The 17,255-nt window shown below is 64.5% G+C and overlaps 1 protein-coding gene across 4 annotated transcripts; it reads right to left on the bottom strand.

Annotated features, from left to right (window-relative positions):
* Positions 1–1,064: 1,064 nt before the first annotated feature.
* Positions 1,065–17,117, bottom strand: GAA (alpha glucosidase). 4 transcript variants are annotated; one of them, XM_006940651.5, is made up of 20 exons: positions 17,026–17,117; positions 13,676–14,263; positions 12,561–12,706; positions 10,587–10,752; positions 10,412–10,508; positions 9,878–9,997; positions 9,633–9,751; positions 9,425–9,556; positions 8,390–8,500; positions 7,722–7,835; positions 7,559–7,643; positions 6,970–7,087; positions 6,570–6,703; positions 4,651–4,802; positions 4,356–4,504; positions 3,394–3,535; positions 2,929–3,078; positions 2,396–2,560; positions 2,041–2,193; positions 1,065–1,660 (listed from the first exon to the last, which is right to left on the bottom strand). In XM_006940651.5, the coding sequence occupies exons 2-20, from the start codon at positions 14,219–14,221 to the stop codon at positions 1,601–1,603; spliced, it is 2,859 nt and encodes a 952-aa protein (XP_006940713.4). In that variant the 5' UTR covers positions 14,222–14,263; positions 17,026–17,117; the 3' UTR covers positions 1,065–1,600. The 4 variants fall into 4 exon arrangements, with proteins under 4 accessions (XP_006940713.4, XP_006940714.4, XP_003997308.4 ...); XM_006940652.4 differs by having other exon boundaries at positions 13,676–14,266; positions 17,026–17,094; XM_003997259.6 differs by lacking the exon at positions 17,026–17,117 and adding an exon at positions 16,978–17,006.
* Positions 17,118–17,255: the final 138 nt, after the last annotated feature.

The following is a 17,255-nucleotide window of genomic DNA, read 5'->3' as shown; positions in this document are numbered from 1 at the left end:
GTGCACGGCTGGCAGGGGACAGACCTCAGGCCTGCAAAACCCTGCAGCCGAGTCGGCCAACAACCTGCCTGAGAAGGAAACGGGTTCCCCCCACAGAGCCTCCGGGAAGGAAGCAGCCGGCCTGCCACGCGACTGTAGCCCCGCGAGAGCCGTGTCCCCTCCCTGCCCACCAGCACTGTAACACACTGTGTTATTTTAAGCCACTGAGTCTGTAGTAATTTGTTACGTGGCAACGGAAACCTACACAAACGATATTCCAGTAATAGAAGACCAATGCTCCAAATAAAAAGGCAAAAGATTTGAACAGACGCCTCCCTAAAGAGGATTCACGGGTGACAGACCCAAGTCCGTGAAAAGACGCTCGGCATCGTTGGTCTTCGGGGACACGCACATCGAACCAGGACGGCCGAGAGGGAGCAGACCTCCCGTCGCAGGGGTGGGCGAGGATGCGGGGCAGCCGCCTCACTGCTGGCGGGAATGCAGAATGGTGCAAGCGCTTGGCGAGCAGTTGGGCAGCTTCCAGAACATTACTCACTCCCCCTCCCCCCGTATGACCCGACCTTGTCACCCCCGGTATGTGCTCAAGAGAAACGAAGACCTGTCCGTTCAAAGACTTCTCGTGATGGCTCATCGCGGCCTTGTTCGTGACAGCCAAAAATCGGAGACGGCCCCGAGGCCCGCCAAACTAACCGTGGCACGTCCACGTGATGGGAAGTGCTTGACGGTGAAGCCGGACACGGCGCTGAGGTCCACGTGGGTGAGCCTCTGCGATCCTGCTGACTGATACTAGCGGGACGACGCGCACGTGCCGGAGGGTTCCGCTTCCGTAAACTTCCGGGAAACTGCCGACCGCAAGCAGACCAGCGGTTGTCTGGGGTGGGGCGTGGGGGCACATCTCCCGCCACGTGCCTCCGATGCCAGGCCCGGCCGGGCGGACGATGCTGCCTTCGGAGCGTGAAGCCTGCCCGCCCCACCCGGGAGCGCCAGGGGGCCCTCAAGGATGGAGTGGCGCAGCCCTGGGACACATCCTCCCCGCCCTGAACCCCAGAAGGACCAGCAGAAGCTTGATTGCAATGCCTCTTTTATTAAACACAATTGCACTTTGGAGCGAGGGTTTCCCCGGGTCCTGCGAATCTTCTGGAGGCCCCGTGGCCGCCCTCCTGCCGGCGGGCAGCCCCACTGGCTGCCGGGGCGCGGTTGCCCAGACGGCAGTCCACAGTGGCCACGCAGCTCTGTCCTTTCATCTGGCGTGACCTCGGGGTGCAGGGACAGCGTCCTCACCCCGAGCACACTTCTGCCGTCCTGGGTAGGCGGCGGATGACGTCATACACGTTCCGGTGACAGGCTGCGGGGAGGTAAACCTTCCAGGAGAGCATTGCAAACACAAGGCAAACAGGTGTGCTGCTGGCCCAGAGCCCTGGGGCCCGGGAGGTAGACACAGGCAGATCTGGGCATTGGAGGGACGTCCGCCGTGAGACGTGGGCCAACTGCTTCCGACCCTGAGCCCCACCCCCCACATCTTGACTAAGAGCACGGCTGCTGGGGTCGCTGCGAAGTCCCGTCTTTTCCTGTAAAGGATCAACGCACCACCGGCCCCTGGTTAAGACCAGCTGATGACAAACTGTTCTCCCATCGTCAGTGAGACAGGGATGTCCAGGGTCTGCAAAAAGAGAAAAAAGAAAACGTGACCGCCAAACCGTTGTTGACAGAGGTGAGGCCCGAGTGGAGTGCTCGGCAGACAGGAGCCTGGGCCCGGGCGGGTGGTGCCCTCGGGGTCTGCCCCAGCCCCTGGAGGCTTCCGGCTCTGTTCCTCGCTGGCTGAGTCTGCTTTCAGCATGGCCCATGAGTCACCATCGGTGTGGACACAGGCAGAGGAAAGGCCCAAGCTGCAAGGGGGCCTGTCCTTCCCTGGGGACCAAGGTCCTTTTGGCCTCGTACGGCCCGGCCGGCCGGCACCGGGTCCCCGGGGTCCTTGGTACCTCCCCCCGCCCCTGCCATCCTTGGGGACGAGCCCTCTGGCCCCATCTGCGGGGCTCTTGCCTTCGTGTCAGGGCTGTAGGTGAAGTTGGAGACGGGAACGCCATTGGAGAGGACCTGCTTGGGGGCCGCGGCCACCCCCAGGACGGTGGCCTTCCTCAGTTGCAGGCCGGCCCCCTCGCTGGTCACGTGCACCAGCTCGTTCACAACGGTGTTCTGGCCAAGGGGAGAGGCGGAAATGGTCAGCAGAGGGCCCGGAAAGACCTGCGGGATGGGCCCCGCGCACACCCGGACGCCGGCAGGTGCGTGGGGACCGCGGTCAGGGCGGCCAGCGCCCGGGCCCTGCTCGCTTCACTTGGCTGGGACAGGGACAGGGGGCCCCGGGGACCCCCCAGCCCGGGCGGGTCCCGACACTCACATTCTTGGCAAGGAAGACGACCTGTGTGTAGGCCCCACGCTCGAGCGTCTCCAGGCTCTCCCCGTCGTCCCAGAACAGCTCTCCTCGGGCCTCCCCGTTCGTGGTCAGGGCTGCGACCAGGGCCATGGGCTGCTTTCGGGACTCCGTGGTTGTGAGGCCAAGGCCCTGGAAAAGCGGGTGGCACCTGTCACCATCTCAAGCCTGGCGGAGGCCTCCAGAGCGGGGACAGGAAGGACACTGGGCTGGGACGGCTCCGTGCTGCAGGAAGCCGGGACCCGGAGGACAGGCCACGGCCGAGGGGCTCGGACACCCGTGGCGAGCACTCCGGCCGAGGCAGACACCCTGGAGGACGTGAGAGGCCCACGCACGTTTGCAGACCGTTTCCTAAAAAGAGCCAACGGAGCAGGTGCCCCTCCGCCTGGCACGGCCGCGGATCTGTGCGTCCTCAACCCTCACACGCTGTCGTCTCTGCCCGGGGCTTTGGGGTCGGACCCTCTACTGGACAGCCAGGCTCAGGTGGCTGGCCCGGGTACCTGCAGGGGGATGATGTGCCCGGCCCGGAGGTGGAGGTTGATGGTGTCCAGTGGGGCTCGCAGTGTCACCCACTGTCCCCTGCTGTGGATGGCAGGCGTGACGGGTGCAGGAGGCGGAGGCGGGAGGCTGCCGAGGGCCTCTGCTGGCACCTGGAGGGTGGCGTCACGTCACCAGGAGTGGGAGCCTCGGGCTCCGCGTGGGGCCCCGCAGGCCCAGCCCAGACAAGTCGTTGGGACAGAGGCCCTGATCCAGGGCTTGGGGCGCAGCAGGACTTTAGGAGAATTGGAGTCCTGGGGAGCTACCCACTTGGGCCTCAGTTTACTCATCCGGAAAATGGGTCACTGCAAGGACCACGTGGGAAGAGCCACGTGGAGCCCCACGCAAGGGCCACAAGCGAGCTCCCTTCCCCACGTGGCCCACACGTGGCAGGAGGGAGGGACCCCTCGAGGGCCCGCGGGACTCACCGTCTGCAGGTCGTACCATGTGCCAGCGGGGAAGTAACCGGTCACTTCAACCTTCCCGGCCTCGAGCACCGGGGTGATGAGCAGAGCTGCTCCCCACAGGAGCTGGCGGTCCACGGCCCAGGTGCGGGGGTCCTCGGGGAACCTTCGCACGGGAGGGGTGGGCTCGTGGGCCTGGTGACCTCTGAGGTCGGCGTGTTCAAGGGGCCTCGCGGAAGCCCCGGGAGCCGGTTCCCGCCGCCCGAGCTTGGCAGGGGGAGGGGGGGGGCGGTGAGGGGAGTGAGTAACCCTGTCCCCTGCCGGCCTTTCCGGCAAACTTTTTTTTTTTTTCTTTTCTTTACGTGAGAAGATGGGCATCTTGTCTGACCTGCCTCCGTGATTCCACAGCGGGGCACGTGCTGACGTTCTCTGTTTCTGTCCATGGGAGCGTTGCCTCTGTTTCCCTCTGTTAAACCCTCTCCCCCTTGCCTTTTCCCTTTGATGCTTTCAGAGCCCTCTCCTGCCAGAGCACCTGTTTTCCTGTGGAACTTTCTATAGCTTCGTTTTTGACACTTAAGCCTGTAATCCATCCGAAATTACGCTTGTAGCGAGAGGGGAAGAAGATGATTTTTGCCAACAAGGAACAGATTTTTACTACCTGGGACTCGTTTAGTCCACTGACTACAGGTGGCATTTAATCAACTGCATGCCACCTTTTTACGTATCTGAGTCCCACTTGGGGGATATCAGTTGGGTCTCCTTCATTCGATCGGGATGGTTTTGTACCTTGTTACCCCCTGGTTGGCCTGGTCTGGACTGGGGGTTCTGCCCGGAAGGCCCCCAGCCCTGAGCTGCACTCTCATAGGGGGAGGGAGCGGCATGCACAGGGCCCCCCTCCCCCCCCACCCCAGCAGGGAGGCCCCTGGACGCCCCTGTGGCAGGACGGGGCTGCCCCTGGGCCCTCGCTCCCTGACCCAGGCACTCACTCCAGGAAGAGGGGCCGGGCCACGGTCTCGCCCCCCAAGTGGGCCCGGTGGAACAGCGTGTACAGGTGGGGCAGCAGCCTGTAGCGCAGGGCGAGGGCCTTCCTCATGGCTCGCTGCGCCGTCTCGCTGAACCTGTACGGCTCCTGAGGCTGCAGAGGGGCCGCGGGAGCACCGCGAGGTCACCGCCGCCCTCCCCGCTGCAGCGGGAGACCGGCTCTGCTCTCACTGCCGGTGCGGCCGCGTCCACAGCGGGACCCCGGGGGCAGACCCCCACCCACCCGGCCCGCGCCCCTACCAGGCTGTGGAGGTCGTTGTGGTTCCGCATGAACGGGTAGAAGGCCCCCAGCTGGGTCCAGCGGACACACAGCTCCTCCGACGTGTTGCCCAGGAAGCCGCACACATCGGCCCCGACCAGCGGCACCCCCAGCACGTTGAAGAGCAGGATTTCTGGGAGGGCGGGGTCGGGCTGGGGCTCAGGCTGCCGGAGTAGGCCCACCTGGGCCGTGGACCGCCCGCCCCTCTGGGGAGCGGCCCAGTTCGGGGCCGCGGAGCCCGGCAGACGTTGTAGCCACCGGCCCCGGCCCGGCGGTCAGTACCGCACTGGCCCTGGTGTCTCCCACTGGCGGTCCCAAGAGCCTGCCTTGCGGACTGCTTCCTGGCACCTGGGTCAGCCGAGCAAAGCAGCTCCTCAGGGTTGAATTGTGCCCTCCCCGCCCCCTAAAAAGTATGTGGGAGTCCTAACCCTTTGTACTTGTGATGTGACCTTATTTGGAAAGGATGTCTGCAGGGGCACCTTCTGTCGGTTAAGCGTCTGACTTTGGCTCAGATCATGATCTCACAGGTCGTGAGTTCGAGCCCCGCGTCGGGCTCTGTGCTGACAGCTCAGAGCCTGGAGCCCGCTTCGGATTCTGTGTCTCCCTCTTTCTCTGCCCCTCCCCCACTCATGCTCTGTCTCTCTCAAAAATAAATAAACATTAAAAAAAAAAAAGAGGGTGTCTGCAGACACGGTTAAGGTGAGGTCACAGAGTGGGTCCTGATCCAGTAGGCCTGGTGACCACGTAAGAGGAAAACCCAGACTGACAACACACACGGGGGGAGGGCCAAGCGAACACACGGCAGAGACCAGTGACGCAGCCCCGAGCCAAGCGGGCAACCCCCAGAAACTGGGGGAGGTGGGAAGGAGTCGCCTCGGGGCTCCAAGCACGGCCCCTCCGACACCGTCATTCAGACCGCTAGCCTCTGGGACTGCTGCCTTCCACGCCAGCGTGGGGTGCTGTGCTCCGGCGGGCACAGTGAGCCCCCACGGCTGCTGAAGGGTCGGGTGGGTTCCAGGCCACGTCGGCCAGGGCCCACCCCACCACTGTTCAGCAGGGCCAGGCTGCGCCGGGCCGTCCCTCTCCTCAGTGTCTCCTGGGCGGCCAGGAGCCGATGGGCAGGACCGGACCCGGCCCGAGGCCGTGGGGGACACCTGTCTGGGCTGCAGCAGGTCAGGGGCCCGCATGACCTCTGCCGGTCATGATCGGCGTGCACCGAGGGTCACCCAGGGACCTGCCACTCGAGGGGGCTTCAGAGACAGGCCTGCAGCGCTGGCGGGCGCACCTGCCCTAGGGCGAGGTCAGAGCCCGCGGCACCTGTGGCAGAGCGGCTTCCGGAAGGAGGAATGGACTCCTGCCCCAGAGCTCGCCCACCAGCGCTTCCCCACGGCCCGAGGGTCTGCGCGTGGTCCTGCCACTGCCGAAAGTGCTATCGGCAGGCTTGCAGGCTGCAGGTGGAGGCTCCCCTCAGCTGCCCACGTGGTGACCCTGGGAGGCCACCCCAGCCCCTTCCCCAGAGCTCCCGAGCCCCGTCTGTCTAACGTGCGTCACAGCATCAGAGCTCTTGACAAGTCAAGTCGAAGTGCCTCTCTGCAGAGGGGTGGGGGTGGGGGGTGGACGGCGCCTGCAGGCTGGGCTCAGACAGGGTGCGGTCGCCGGGAGGGACGCCACGAGAGGACAGGATCTGACTGCTTTGCAGGCAGCGGCTGGGGCAAATCGGGGACTTCTGGAAAGCCCATCGCCGCCCACCAGCATGGCGCCACAGGTGAGCCGGCCTGCGCAGGTGCACAGGGGCCCCGTGGCGTGGCAGTGGCATCTCCCTGAGCTGAGCCGAGCCAGGCGCTCAGGTCTGGGCCCACCGCCCCCCTCTCCGAGCCGCCCTCCTGACAGGCGCTCTCACCTGGCACAGAGTAGGACAGCTGCTCCCAGCTGCTCCACACGTCCCCTGTCCAGTGGCCGGCGTATCGGCCGTGGCCCGCGAAGGTCGAGCGGGAGATCACGAAGGGGCGAGTCCCCCGAGCCTTGACCAGGGCCCTGGGCGGGGCAGGGAGACCGAGCAGTGGCCCGGCGCCCGGAGGGGCAGCGGGGCGGCAGGGCCGAGAGCAAGCAGCCCCGAGGGCCGAGGCCAGGAGGAGGGAGGGGAGGCTCTGTCCGAGCCACCAGACCACCCTGGATGATGAGCCGCGTCACAGGGAGGAGGACGGCCGTCCCTCCCGGCTCCCTCTGGGAGTCTGTGTGCGGTCACCGCCGGCCCTCCCTCTGACGCCCCCGCCCTGCACAGCGCCGAGCGGGCCCCTCACCTGTGGGAGGCAAGGGCTTCTGTCAGGCCGTACAGGTTGTGCAGGTTGTAGTGCGTGGAGAGGAACTGGTGGCTGGAGGCACAGATGGTGGCTGCCCGCAGGGTCCCGCCAACCACCCCTGGAAGAGAAGGAGGCCGCTCCCGTCCGTGGCCGGCCGGTGCCCCCCCCACCCAGCCCGGAGCGCCCTCGGAACTCGGGGTGGGTCCCTGTATCGTCTCCTCTGTACCACAGATGGGGACGAGGTGGACACAGAGGCCGGCAGACCGCAGACGTCACCCCCCGCCTGCTCTTGACCCGTTTCGAGTCCTTCCCTGTTCCCATCCCTAAGCCCAAAATGCCTTCCCTCCGGAGGGCCACGCCTCAGTGGCAGGTGTGCTGGTCCACGCTGCCTGGCTCACGTCTCCCCGGCCTGACCTTCCTCCTGGTCTTGCCCTCCCCTTTCCCGGGTGGCCGTGCCCATCGGCTCCTCAGAAAGGACAGCTCTGAGTCTCCCAAACCAGAGAAGCAGAAGCCCTGATCTGAGCCTCAGGCAGCTGGGGCCAGGGGGCCGGCGGCCGGCGGGTGAGGGCTGGCAGGAGGGGGAGCTCGCCTGGCACGTAAGGCGGGTTCTCCAGGTCACTGTCGGGGCAGCCGTCCACAGAGCCCTTGACGAAGTTGGATGGTTCGTTCATGTCCTGCAAGACAGGCCCCGGAGGTGGGCACCCTGCCCCGGGCAGAGGCTGGGCCGGTCCCACAGCCCACGGGACACTTACGATCCACATGCCGTCGAAAGGCACCTGGGCGTGGAACTCAGCCACCATGTCCTGCCACCAGTCAAGGGCCTCGGGGCTGGTGAAGTCGGGGAAGGCGGTAAATCCGGGCCACACCTGGAGGAAAGGCCAGAGGGGAGACCGGGCCCCCCAGAGCTCCAGCCTCGCTCACCTGCCTGGGGGTGAAGGGCTACGGGGGGGAGGGTCATCGGTGGTAGGGGCCGTGGGACTCTACTGAGACCTCCCTTTCAGACACAGCCCCCAGAACCGAGTCTCAAATGACTGCACTCCTGGGAGCCTCCCCGGCCTCCCCGCAGCTGGGACCCCCTTCCTGTTGGTTCCGGGCACACCCTGGAACCGGGAGTTTGGGACTGTGCCGGGCGCCCGTGGGAGGGCCTGGGAAGCCCCCGGGGGCTGGAGGACAAGGAGGGCGCCCGGGCCCGGGCTGGGCCCTTCCACGCCCCCCGTGGAAGGATTCGAGGCGGCATCCCTTGTCAGGGGCCACCGTCACCTCCAGCCGTGACCCCCACACGCTCTGTCCCATCGGACAACATGATGATTTCTTAAATCCTGTCCTCTTCCTGAACGCCTGCCTGTCTCCACCAGCTGGCGACTCCCGTTTTCTGCCCTCTCCCCCCTCCCCCCGCCGCGCGCCCAGGCCCCCACCCTACCTTCCCAATCAGTGGCTGCCCGGTGTCATTGGTGATGAAAACCTTCCTCCGTAGACCCTCGTCATAAGGTCGGTAGCTGCCAGGAGGGCTGGAGCTGCTGATGGCAGGATCCTGGAGGGAGTGGGGGGACCCCGTCAGGAGGAGAGGGAGTGCTCCAAAGCCAGGCACCCACTGCTGGGAAGACGGGAGAACGCTCTCCAGGCAGCGTTGACGGAGGACAGAGGCCGGAGAGGGCCTCGCGCGTGTGTGTCCAGCACACCCTGTGTGCACAAGCTCACGTGCCGGGGGTGGGCACACCTGGATGCGGGCCTGAGCTCTGCTTCACCAGTTCGAGAGTCTCCCCGGTGCTCTACCACGAACAACAATCTCCTGAGTAGAAGGCCTGCCCCTGCCCTCCGGGCTCTGAGTGGCCGCGGATGCCGGCTGCCCTCCGAGGGGCCGAGGTCACGGAAACGGCCGACATCAGCACGGTTCTTAACCTCTCAGCAGACAGGTTTCCTCCCCTGTGGCGTGTCCACTATGGCGAGCACTCAGCCTCGGCGCCCCCTCCCCATGTCCTCTGGCCACATGGCTGGGCACTGCCCCCCGCTGCCCTGGCTGCACCGGCCCAGGGAGGGTGTCCTTGTGCTGGGCCACTCAGAGCCCTGCCCTCCATCCTGTGACGCAGAACTGACTTAAGTGGAGGTGGGGCCGGGAGACCCTCGGAGCCTCTGTGGCTCTGGTTTCTTGGGCGTCCAAGCCCGCCCCGGCCCTCCCAGTCCCGGGGGGCGTCAGCCGAGGGCACCCCCCACCCCTTGCTTTAAGCCGCTCACGTAACCTACAGCCAAAAGGACCCTAAGTGGCACACGATGCTTCCAGGAGGCCTTAAGCTGGACATCACAGGACAGCAGAGCCCAGGTCGATATCCCGGTCGATAGCAAGGACCCTCAGAGCCCCGCAGGCACCACGAGGAAGCTGCTGTCTGGGGGAGGAGGTACGGGGCCTCCCTTCCCTAACAGCTGGCACAGCAGGGGATGGGGACGGCGGGGGACTCACGACGATCATCACGTAGTGCCGGCCGCTCCGGTGGAGCTCCTGCACCATGGCTGGGAAGTCCCTGAAGCTGTCCTTGTTGAAAGTGAAGTCTCTCCTCGCGTCCATGTAATCCAGGTCATTCCACTGCGTGTCCTGTGGCCACAGCACAGGGACGGAGTCCCGGCCCAGCCCCCACACGCACACCCGCCCCGGGCCGCCCAGCGCTCACCAGGGGGAAGTGGGCCCTGGTCATGTTCTCCACCACCTGGCGGGTGACGGCCGTGGAGGTGTAGCCCCAGCGGCAGAGGTGGAGCCCCAGGCCCCAGTAGGGCGGCATGAACGGGGAGCCTGCGGGCAGGGCAGCTCTGTGAGCGTGTGGGCAGGGGGAGGGGAAGGGGACGGGAGGGGCGGGGGAGGGGGGAAGGAGGGGCGGGGGAGGCGAGGGGGCAGCGCAGGGCTGGGGGACCAGCCTACCTACGACTTCCAGGTACTGCCGCACCACGCTCTTGGGCTCAGGGCCCAGGAAGATGTACATGTCCAGGATCCCACCCGTGGACCGCCAGCTGAGGGCCGGGCTCGGCTGCAGGACCACGTCTGGGGGAAGCAGCCCTGGGGCTCAGGGACAGATCCCTGCGCCCCATACTGCCCCCACGCCGCCAATCTACAGCCTGCTTGTTGTCTGGGGAGGGAAATGCTGAGCCGCCAGACCCCAGGACTCCCCTCTCTGGCCTCCACTCAGATCAGGGGCCTCAGAGTCCACCTTGGGGGCACCTCGGGCAGAGCTGGCAGAGGCCACAGCCCACTGGAGTCACTTCTTGGGGGGCCGCACAAGTCCCAACACCCCCATGGCCCCAGTCCTCTACCTCCAGCCTGTCGGGCAGGTCCCTCCGTGAAGGAAGGGGACGCGGCAACACCCGGGGCAGCCCCTGGCCTGGGAGCTCAGAAGGACGATTGGCCGTGGGACACGGGGACAGGATGCCGGCTGGGGGTGGCCGCCCACCCGCTTACCCATGGCATTGCTGTTCAGCAGGAAGACCCCGTGAGCCAGGCCGCTGTCCTCCAGCACCAGGTAGAAGGGGTGGGACCCGTACAGGTTCACGTTGGGCTGGGCACGTGGACACACACGTTAGCAGCCTCACCCACATGGCTCCCCCGCTCCCCCCGTCTTCACTGCCCCTTGTACCTCGGGGGCGATGTCCCGGTTCCACAGGGTGATCTTGGTCCAGTTGGTGCTGAGCATCAGGGAGCCGAGATGCTCGGCCAGGCCCGTGATGTGCTGGGACGGCAGAGAGGTGGACAGCTGCAGAAACTGGTCAGCAAAGAACAGGGGGGCCACCGTCGTGTTCAGCCTGCCAGGAAATGCCCAGGCAGCCAGATGAACCCCAGGTGGGCCCTCCCAGAGAGACCCCTGGGCCCTGGTATCCCCCCGAGGAGGGCCAGAGTGGCCTGGTCACCACGGTGATGCACTGACGCGGGGCAGACGTGGCCATGCGAGGCTTGGCGACCCTGGGGACCTGACCAAGTGTGGAGAGCTCTCAGAGCACATCCAGCGCACCCAGCTACCTGGCTGTGTCCACACTGCCCCCAGGCGGGCGTCCAGAAGTGGAGTGCCCCATGAGGCCTGGCCACAAGCAGGTGCTGGACAGGAGCGGCTCGAACTTGGCTAGCGGTAGGACTTGTGGCCCTGAGCTCTTTCCACAAGGGCCATGCTGCTCCCAGACTCTGGCCAAGGCCTGCCCAGCCCAGCCCAGCTCCAGAGCCCATGGAGCTGTCTGTCCACCCAGGGGTGGCCAGGGTGCCCTGAGGTTGCACAGGGTCAAGGGCAAGGCAAGAACCACAGACGGGGCACAGAGTACATGCTATCGCTGATTTCCTGGGAAGATCTCCCACTGCCCCCTGCCTGCCCCTGGGCAAGACTTACGAGTGTGTATGTAAGACCAAACTCTGATTACAGGCTTTAGAAAACTTCTCTCAGATCTCTGCTCAAAGGTCAGCTTCCTAGAGAGGCCTTCTGTAGCTCCCCCCGACAGAGCCAACCCTCTCCTCTGCATCTGCACAGCTCATTTCTAGAACCTTCTTAGCTCTGTTATTCCTGACATTGTACTTGCACTCATTCACTGCTTCTTCCCACTGTGTCAGCCCTGGGAGCAGGTTGATAATGCACAGCCAAGAGTGGGCAAAAAAAAAAAAAAAAAAGAAAAAAGAAAAAAAGGGCATTTCAGAAGGTGAGTTCCCTTAAGACCAAGGTAGGTCCAAGTTACCTCATCCCTGAGCCTGTAACTGAGTTCAGTGACAAAGGGGAGTCCTGTCCGCTCTGGGCACATATTTATGTGGCGGTCCTGTGAAAGTGCTTAAATCTGTCAGGGCAGACGGGGGGCGTGGGCAGGTGCTGCCCTGGCCCCATGGCTGTGCGGGTCCACTGTGCGAGGGGAGGTGTTGGACTCTGGGAGTCACAGCTGTGGCATCTGAGTCTAAAAGTGGAATTCTGAGATGCCTGGGTGTGTCCATTCCCTGGTCATGATGAGGGCGGTGGAGGTGACACATCCCCCAGGGGCAAGGGCATGACCAACCAGATGCCCTGATTCTCCCGACAGAGCCTGAGAGCATCTGCTGTGGGTTGGAACCACTGTGAGAGCTGGAAGCCCAGGAGTGAGCTTCTGGAACGGGAACGGCTCCATGGCGGACGGACCACAGCAACGATTCAGACAAACCTAAGATCTCAGGGGGACACGAGCCCCGGAGGGACTGGAAACAGACAGCGGCCAATAGCATGGAAGCTGGGGCCCTGGCTCTGTCGCCTGCCAGCAAGCCACCTCACCTCCCTGTGCCTCAGTTTCCCCATCCGTAAAGCGGGGGCCGTAACGGCACCTACTTCTGTGTTGTTGGGATTGGCGGGCTTCACGGTTACTGCGCCTGCCCTGTCGTGAGTGATACACAGCATCTGATCGTAAATAACATAACGTAAACAGAGTGGATCCGAGGAGATGCTCCCCGGGGGGAGTGGTGTCATTTCACACTCGACCCACCGAGCTTTCTCAGCCTCTGCACTTGTGACATTTGGGCAGGATCGCTGTGTATGGTGGAGTCCCTGCCAGATGCCCCCTGGAGGAGACCGCCCCCGCCTGGCACTCCCTGGGGGCACGGAGACCGCACTCACAGCACCCGGCCGTCCAGCTTCCGGCGCACGACCACCCCGAAGGGCTCCTCCTGGAGGTCCACGCTGTAAAGTGTGGATGAGGCCCGGCTGCGGACACGCGGGGTCTCCAAGGGCACCTCGTAGCGCCTGTTGGCGGGATCTTTGATCTAGAAGTCAGATGGCGTGCCGTGAGGCCCTCTGCGGGCCGGGGGCCTCCCCTGCACACCTTCCCCACCTTCCTCACCCTCCAGGAGAGCGGGGACCCAATGCCAGGCCCAGTGTGGCCGTGCACAGCAGGTGAGCGTGGGCAGTTTGGTCATCTACAGGACCCGGGGGACACCTCACGTGGGTCGCCAGGCAAAACACAGAACGCACAGTCAGTCTGGAGGTTTTTTTTAGTACGTCTCAAATAGTGCATGAGACACACACTGAAAAAATAAACTCATTGCTCGGTTTTCTGGAATTCAGATTTCCTGGCATCCTGTATTTTTATTTGCTGAAGCTGGCACCCCACACGCCCCTCACAGGGTGGGTGAGAATAGAATCGAGGGCGTCCAGCTCCACTCTGTTCGGCGCACGGTAGTAATCACTGGGTAAATGTTGGCTGTTATAAATTACTTCGCTAATTATGCATTGTGTGTTTCAGGCTGTCTCAGCTTGGCCTCCACACGTCCGTTCAGTCCTCAGGTTTCTGCTGGGCACCTGCTATGTGCCAGACACTGTTCCAGGCACTGGGAGGCAGCAGGGAATAAATCAGACAAAAGGTCCTGCCCTCAGGGGGCAGACGATCGTCAGATCCCACCGCCCACTGCCCGGAACATTCCCCTTCTTCCCTCTCCACCTTTCCCCTTGCGGACCCTTGCAGGACTTCAGGTCCCAGGTGGGATGTCACTTCCTGGGGGAGACCCACCTTCCCTCCACTGTGCCCTGAGCCGTGCCCTCTAGAGCATGTTCTAGAACCTTCCAACTGCTGTCTTAGTGGCCGCTGCTCCCTGAGTGTAGGCACAGTCTGCTCACGCCGGGACTCCCCGTGAAGGCACAAAACGCATCTGCCCCCTAAACACACGCCCGGCAGATCCATTCATCTTCGCCCGGTGCCCACCCACGTTTTCTCTGCCCCGTGGGGCCCCGCCCACCGTGAAGTGGAGTCGACTCTCAGTCTCCAGCAGCACGTCCAGGCGTAAGGTCAAGATGTCCTTGGGGAAGAAGGTTGGGGTGGCGCGGGTCAGGGTGGCCGTGTAGCCTGTCTCCGTGGTGGTCAGGTTGTGCAGCTTGTAACTCGGGTAGCTGGGTGGGAAGAAGCACCAGGGCTGTCCCATGCGGGGGACCCGAGGCCACTGCCCGGCAGGCACGTAGCAGCAGCCCCGGGCCTCACACTGCTCCTGGGTGATGGCCTTGTCCGGGGCGCAGTCGAAGCGGCTGTTGGGGGGCACGTCGCACCGTGTGGGAGCTGCTCTGGGACTGCCGTGGTGGCCTGGGGGGGCCTGGGGGTCTGGGTGGCCGGCTCCCTGCTGGCGAGCTCGATAAAGCCCCTCAGCTACTTGGGAGAAGCCATGCTGCTCTTGGGGGACCAGCAAGAAATCATGGAGCAGGACGTGCCCCAGGAGGGCAGCGGTGGCCAGGGACACGAGGATGTAGGCCCCCAGCAGGGGGCGGCAGCACAGCGGCCACCTCGCGTCCATGGTCGGTGGCACCTGCAGGCAGCGGGTTGGGTCCTGGAGGCCCTGCTGAGAGAAGGGCCGGGCTCAGCAGGGAAGGCGGAGGGAGGGGGCCTCAGGGGACTCACGCCAATTTCCAGACATGGACCCGCGGCTGGCCCAGCAGCGCACAGGGTGAGGTGTGCGGAGAAAGCGGGGCGGGCGAGGGTAGACAAGCTCCTGGCACTGTTTGGAAAGACGGCAAGGGAGGGAACTGGAAAAGCAGAGAAAAGCCCCGAAGAGGGGATTGCAGAATACCCTGTACCGTGAAACGCACTGAAGATGTACGCAAAAACGGTTTAACGAGGGGCACTTGGGTGGCTCAGTGGGTTGCGCTGTTTTGCCTCACGTCATGATCTCACGGTTCATGAGTTCGAGCCCTGCTGAGAGCCTGGAACGTGCTTGGGATTCTCTCACTCCCTCTTTCTCTGCCCCTCCCCTGCTCAGTCTCTCTCTCTCTCTCTCTCTCTCTCTCTCTCTCAAAATAAATAAATAAACATTAAAAAAAAAAAAGGCTTAATGACACACAAAGACCTGGGCAGTAAACTGACAAACGGAACAAGAAGTTACAACACGGCGCAGAGAGTAAACTCTGCTTGTGCACGGACTGTGGCCGAGCTGCTAAGTTCTGGCAGATGCGCTAGAAGTGGGCGCGTCCTCAGGGGGACCCGCCACCGTCCCTCTGTCCCTCCGCTGCCGACCGGGAGGCGGCTCCAGCCCGGTAGGCGGTCTCGGGCACTGCAGCTGAGGGCGACACTCAAGGGCTGGCCTTGGCAGGTGGCAGCGCCCTCCCCGCCCCTGCGGTTACATGTGGAGCATCTGGCTCCTCTGGAGATAGGACTGTCACTACCTGCGCTCGGCTTATGTGTACGTTCTAAATTCTCATAAGGAACGTTGTTGGCCGGCTCCTCCGAGGAGTGAGACATCAGCGTGGGACTGAACGTGTAAGGATTTCACGAGGGGCGTCCTTTCTGTCTGAAACTGGGGAGGCTGCCAGGGGCGGCCCGGAGGGTCACCCCGCACCCAGTCTGACCTCTTAGGAGTCAGGCCCGGGGAGGGGCTGAGGGCCCAAGCATCCCAGACTGCCGTGCAGGCTAGGGAAGGTTCCACAAGGCCAAGGGGCTGGGGTTGCGGGTGGGGGACCTGAGCCGAAGCTGGCCAGCAGGGGTGTCCGGGCCTCCCTGAGCAGCCTGCCCTCGTGCTGTGGGCCGGAAAGCAGATGGGGCCACGCATGCCAGCTCCATGTGGCGGAGGCTCGTGAGATGCACGCACCCTCGGGCCTCCAGGAACACGCAAGGGTTGGGAAGGAGTCACGTCGCACACCGGGGAGTCTGAGCCTGTCACAGCCACAGACAGGTCCCCTGGGACATTCTGGCCACAGCGGGCCACGGCTTTAAATCACGGCACCTTTGAAGCAAATGTGTGCGGGGTTTTTTTCTCACGCCAACCAATCCTCGACACCAGCTGGGTCTCCCAGGATTCGTTCCGATTCTGGCTCAAATTCCTGGAGCCAGCGCGGACCCCACAGGTAAGGCCTCAGCCCTGCAGGCCCGTCCCCCTTCTGACCCCAGTCGCAAGCCCCACGTCTAAATAACTGGCCACCAACTCAAGGGTTCACCCCTCCCCCACCTCCGGTTGGGAATTGGCTAGAACCACTCACAGCACTTAGGGAAGAGCTTGGCTTACCGCCGCCCGTTTATTATAAAGGATGCAGCCAGAGGACGGGGATGGGGCGTCCCCGCCCTCCAGCACCAAAGTGTGTTCACCGGCTCAGAGTTTTGGTTTCATTACACAGAAACCATTACTCAAATCCTTGGCCCTTGGCGATTGTCAATCACCAGCCCCTCAGTGCTCCTGGGGGTTGGGGGAGGGGAGGTGGGGCTGGGAGTTCCCAGCCTGGGTGCTTCTGGGGACCAGGCCCGACCCCGAAGCTGTCCAGAGGCCCCAGCCACCAGTCACTTTATTAGCACAGAAAACACACCGCCCCTGCCAAGATTCCCAGGGTCTGTGTGCCACGGACCGGGGACAAAAACTAAATACTTATTTTTTTATTGTACAGCGTCCCGGCTGCACCTGCCCATCCAGGAACACATGACACCTCGTGATCACGGTGATGTAGGGACCGGAGCTGAGGGGCCGGGCCCACGGACCTCCTCACCCTGAGTTCAGAAGCGCGGGGGTGGCCTGGGGCACAGAGGGGCCCGCCCCCGGCCGCACGCGCTGTTTCCACTCCACTGACCAGAAGAGCAGTTGGCCGGAGGGCCTGACAGTTTAGGCAAATGGGGAAACACTGAAGGTCAGGGAGGTCAAGTGCGCTGCTGGCCGGGAGACCCTGTGACCTCGCTTTCAGGGAAGTGGATCGGAGCCGCTGCTCCCCAGGCCAGGGTGGCAGTCCAGCTCCCCCCTGACGCGAGAGGCATGGGTCCCCACCCCGTGCCTCGGTTTCCTCCCCACAACGGGACAAGACGGCTCCCCTCGCCCAGCACCGAGGGCGCGGAGGAGACCGTGGAGACCCCGGGGTCCCTGTCGACACCGCCGCCCGCGGACCCGCGCACGACACGCTCCACTTGTCCAGCCGCGAACCAGAGAGGTTCAATCCGCCGAGCGATCGGTCCCTCCCCCTTGGGGCGTCACGGCTGCCGGGACCCCCGGGTCTCTCGTCTCGGGGGCAGCCACCGGACGCCCCCGCCCCGCCCCTCCCCGCCCCTCGCCGGGACCCCTGCGGCCCCCGGCCCGCTCACCTCCGCGCACGCGCGCCCCACCGAGGCCCACCCCCGACCCCGGCTCACCTCCGCGCACGCGCGCCCCGCCCGCAGCGGCCACCCGGGGTCCGGCGCCCGCAGGCACGCGTCAGAGGGGGCGGGGTGGGCCACGTGACAGGCCGCCCGCGCAGGCGCCCTGGGCGAGGGTGCTTGTCTCCCGCCGCGCGCCCCCTGGTGGCGGGGCGTCCGGTTCCCGGCCCGCGCCGTCCGCCGGGCCCGCAGCGGGGGAGGGGGGAGGAGGGCAGGGGAGGGGCGCT

Source organism: Felis catus, chromosome E1 (genome assembly GCF_018350175.1).
Source record: "Felis catus isolate Fca126 chromosome E1, F.catus_Fca126_mat1.0, whole genome shotgun sequence".
NCBI lineage: Eukaryota > Metazoa > Chordata > Mammalia > Carnivora > Felidae > Felis > Felis catus.
The sequence above is the reverse complement of the archived record's forward strand: the minus strand, read 5'-3'. Positions and strand labels throughout refer to the sequence as shown.

Excerpts from the sequence above, each read along its gene's own strand:
- GAA (XM_006940651.5), bottom strand. The coding sequence starts at position 14,221 with ATGGACGCGAGGTGGCCGCTGTGCTGCCGCCCCCTGCTGGGGGCCTAC. Across the intron at positions 10,753-12,560 it reads AAGCTGGACGGCCGGGTGCT|GCTGAACACGACGGTGGCCC; the intron begins GTGAGTGCGGTC and ends ATTTCCTGGCAG. Across the intron at positions 4,803-6,569 it reads GCTGTCCTACTCTGTGCCAG|AAATCCTGCTCTTCAACGTG; the intron begins GTGAGAGCGCCT and ends CCGCCCTCCCAG.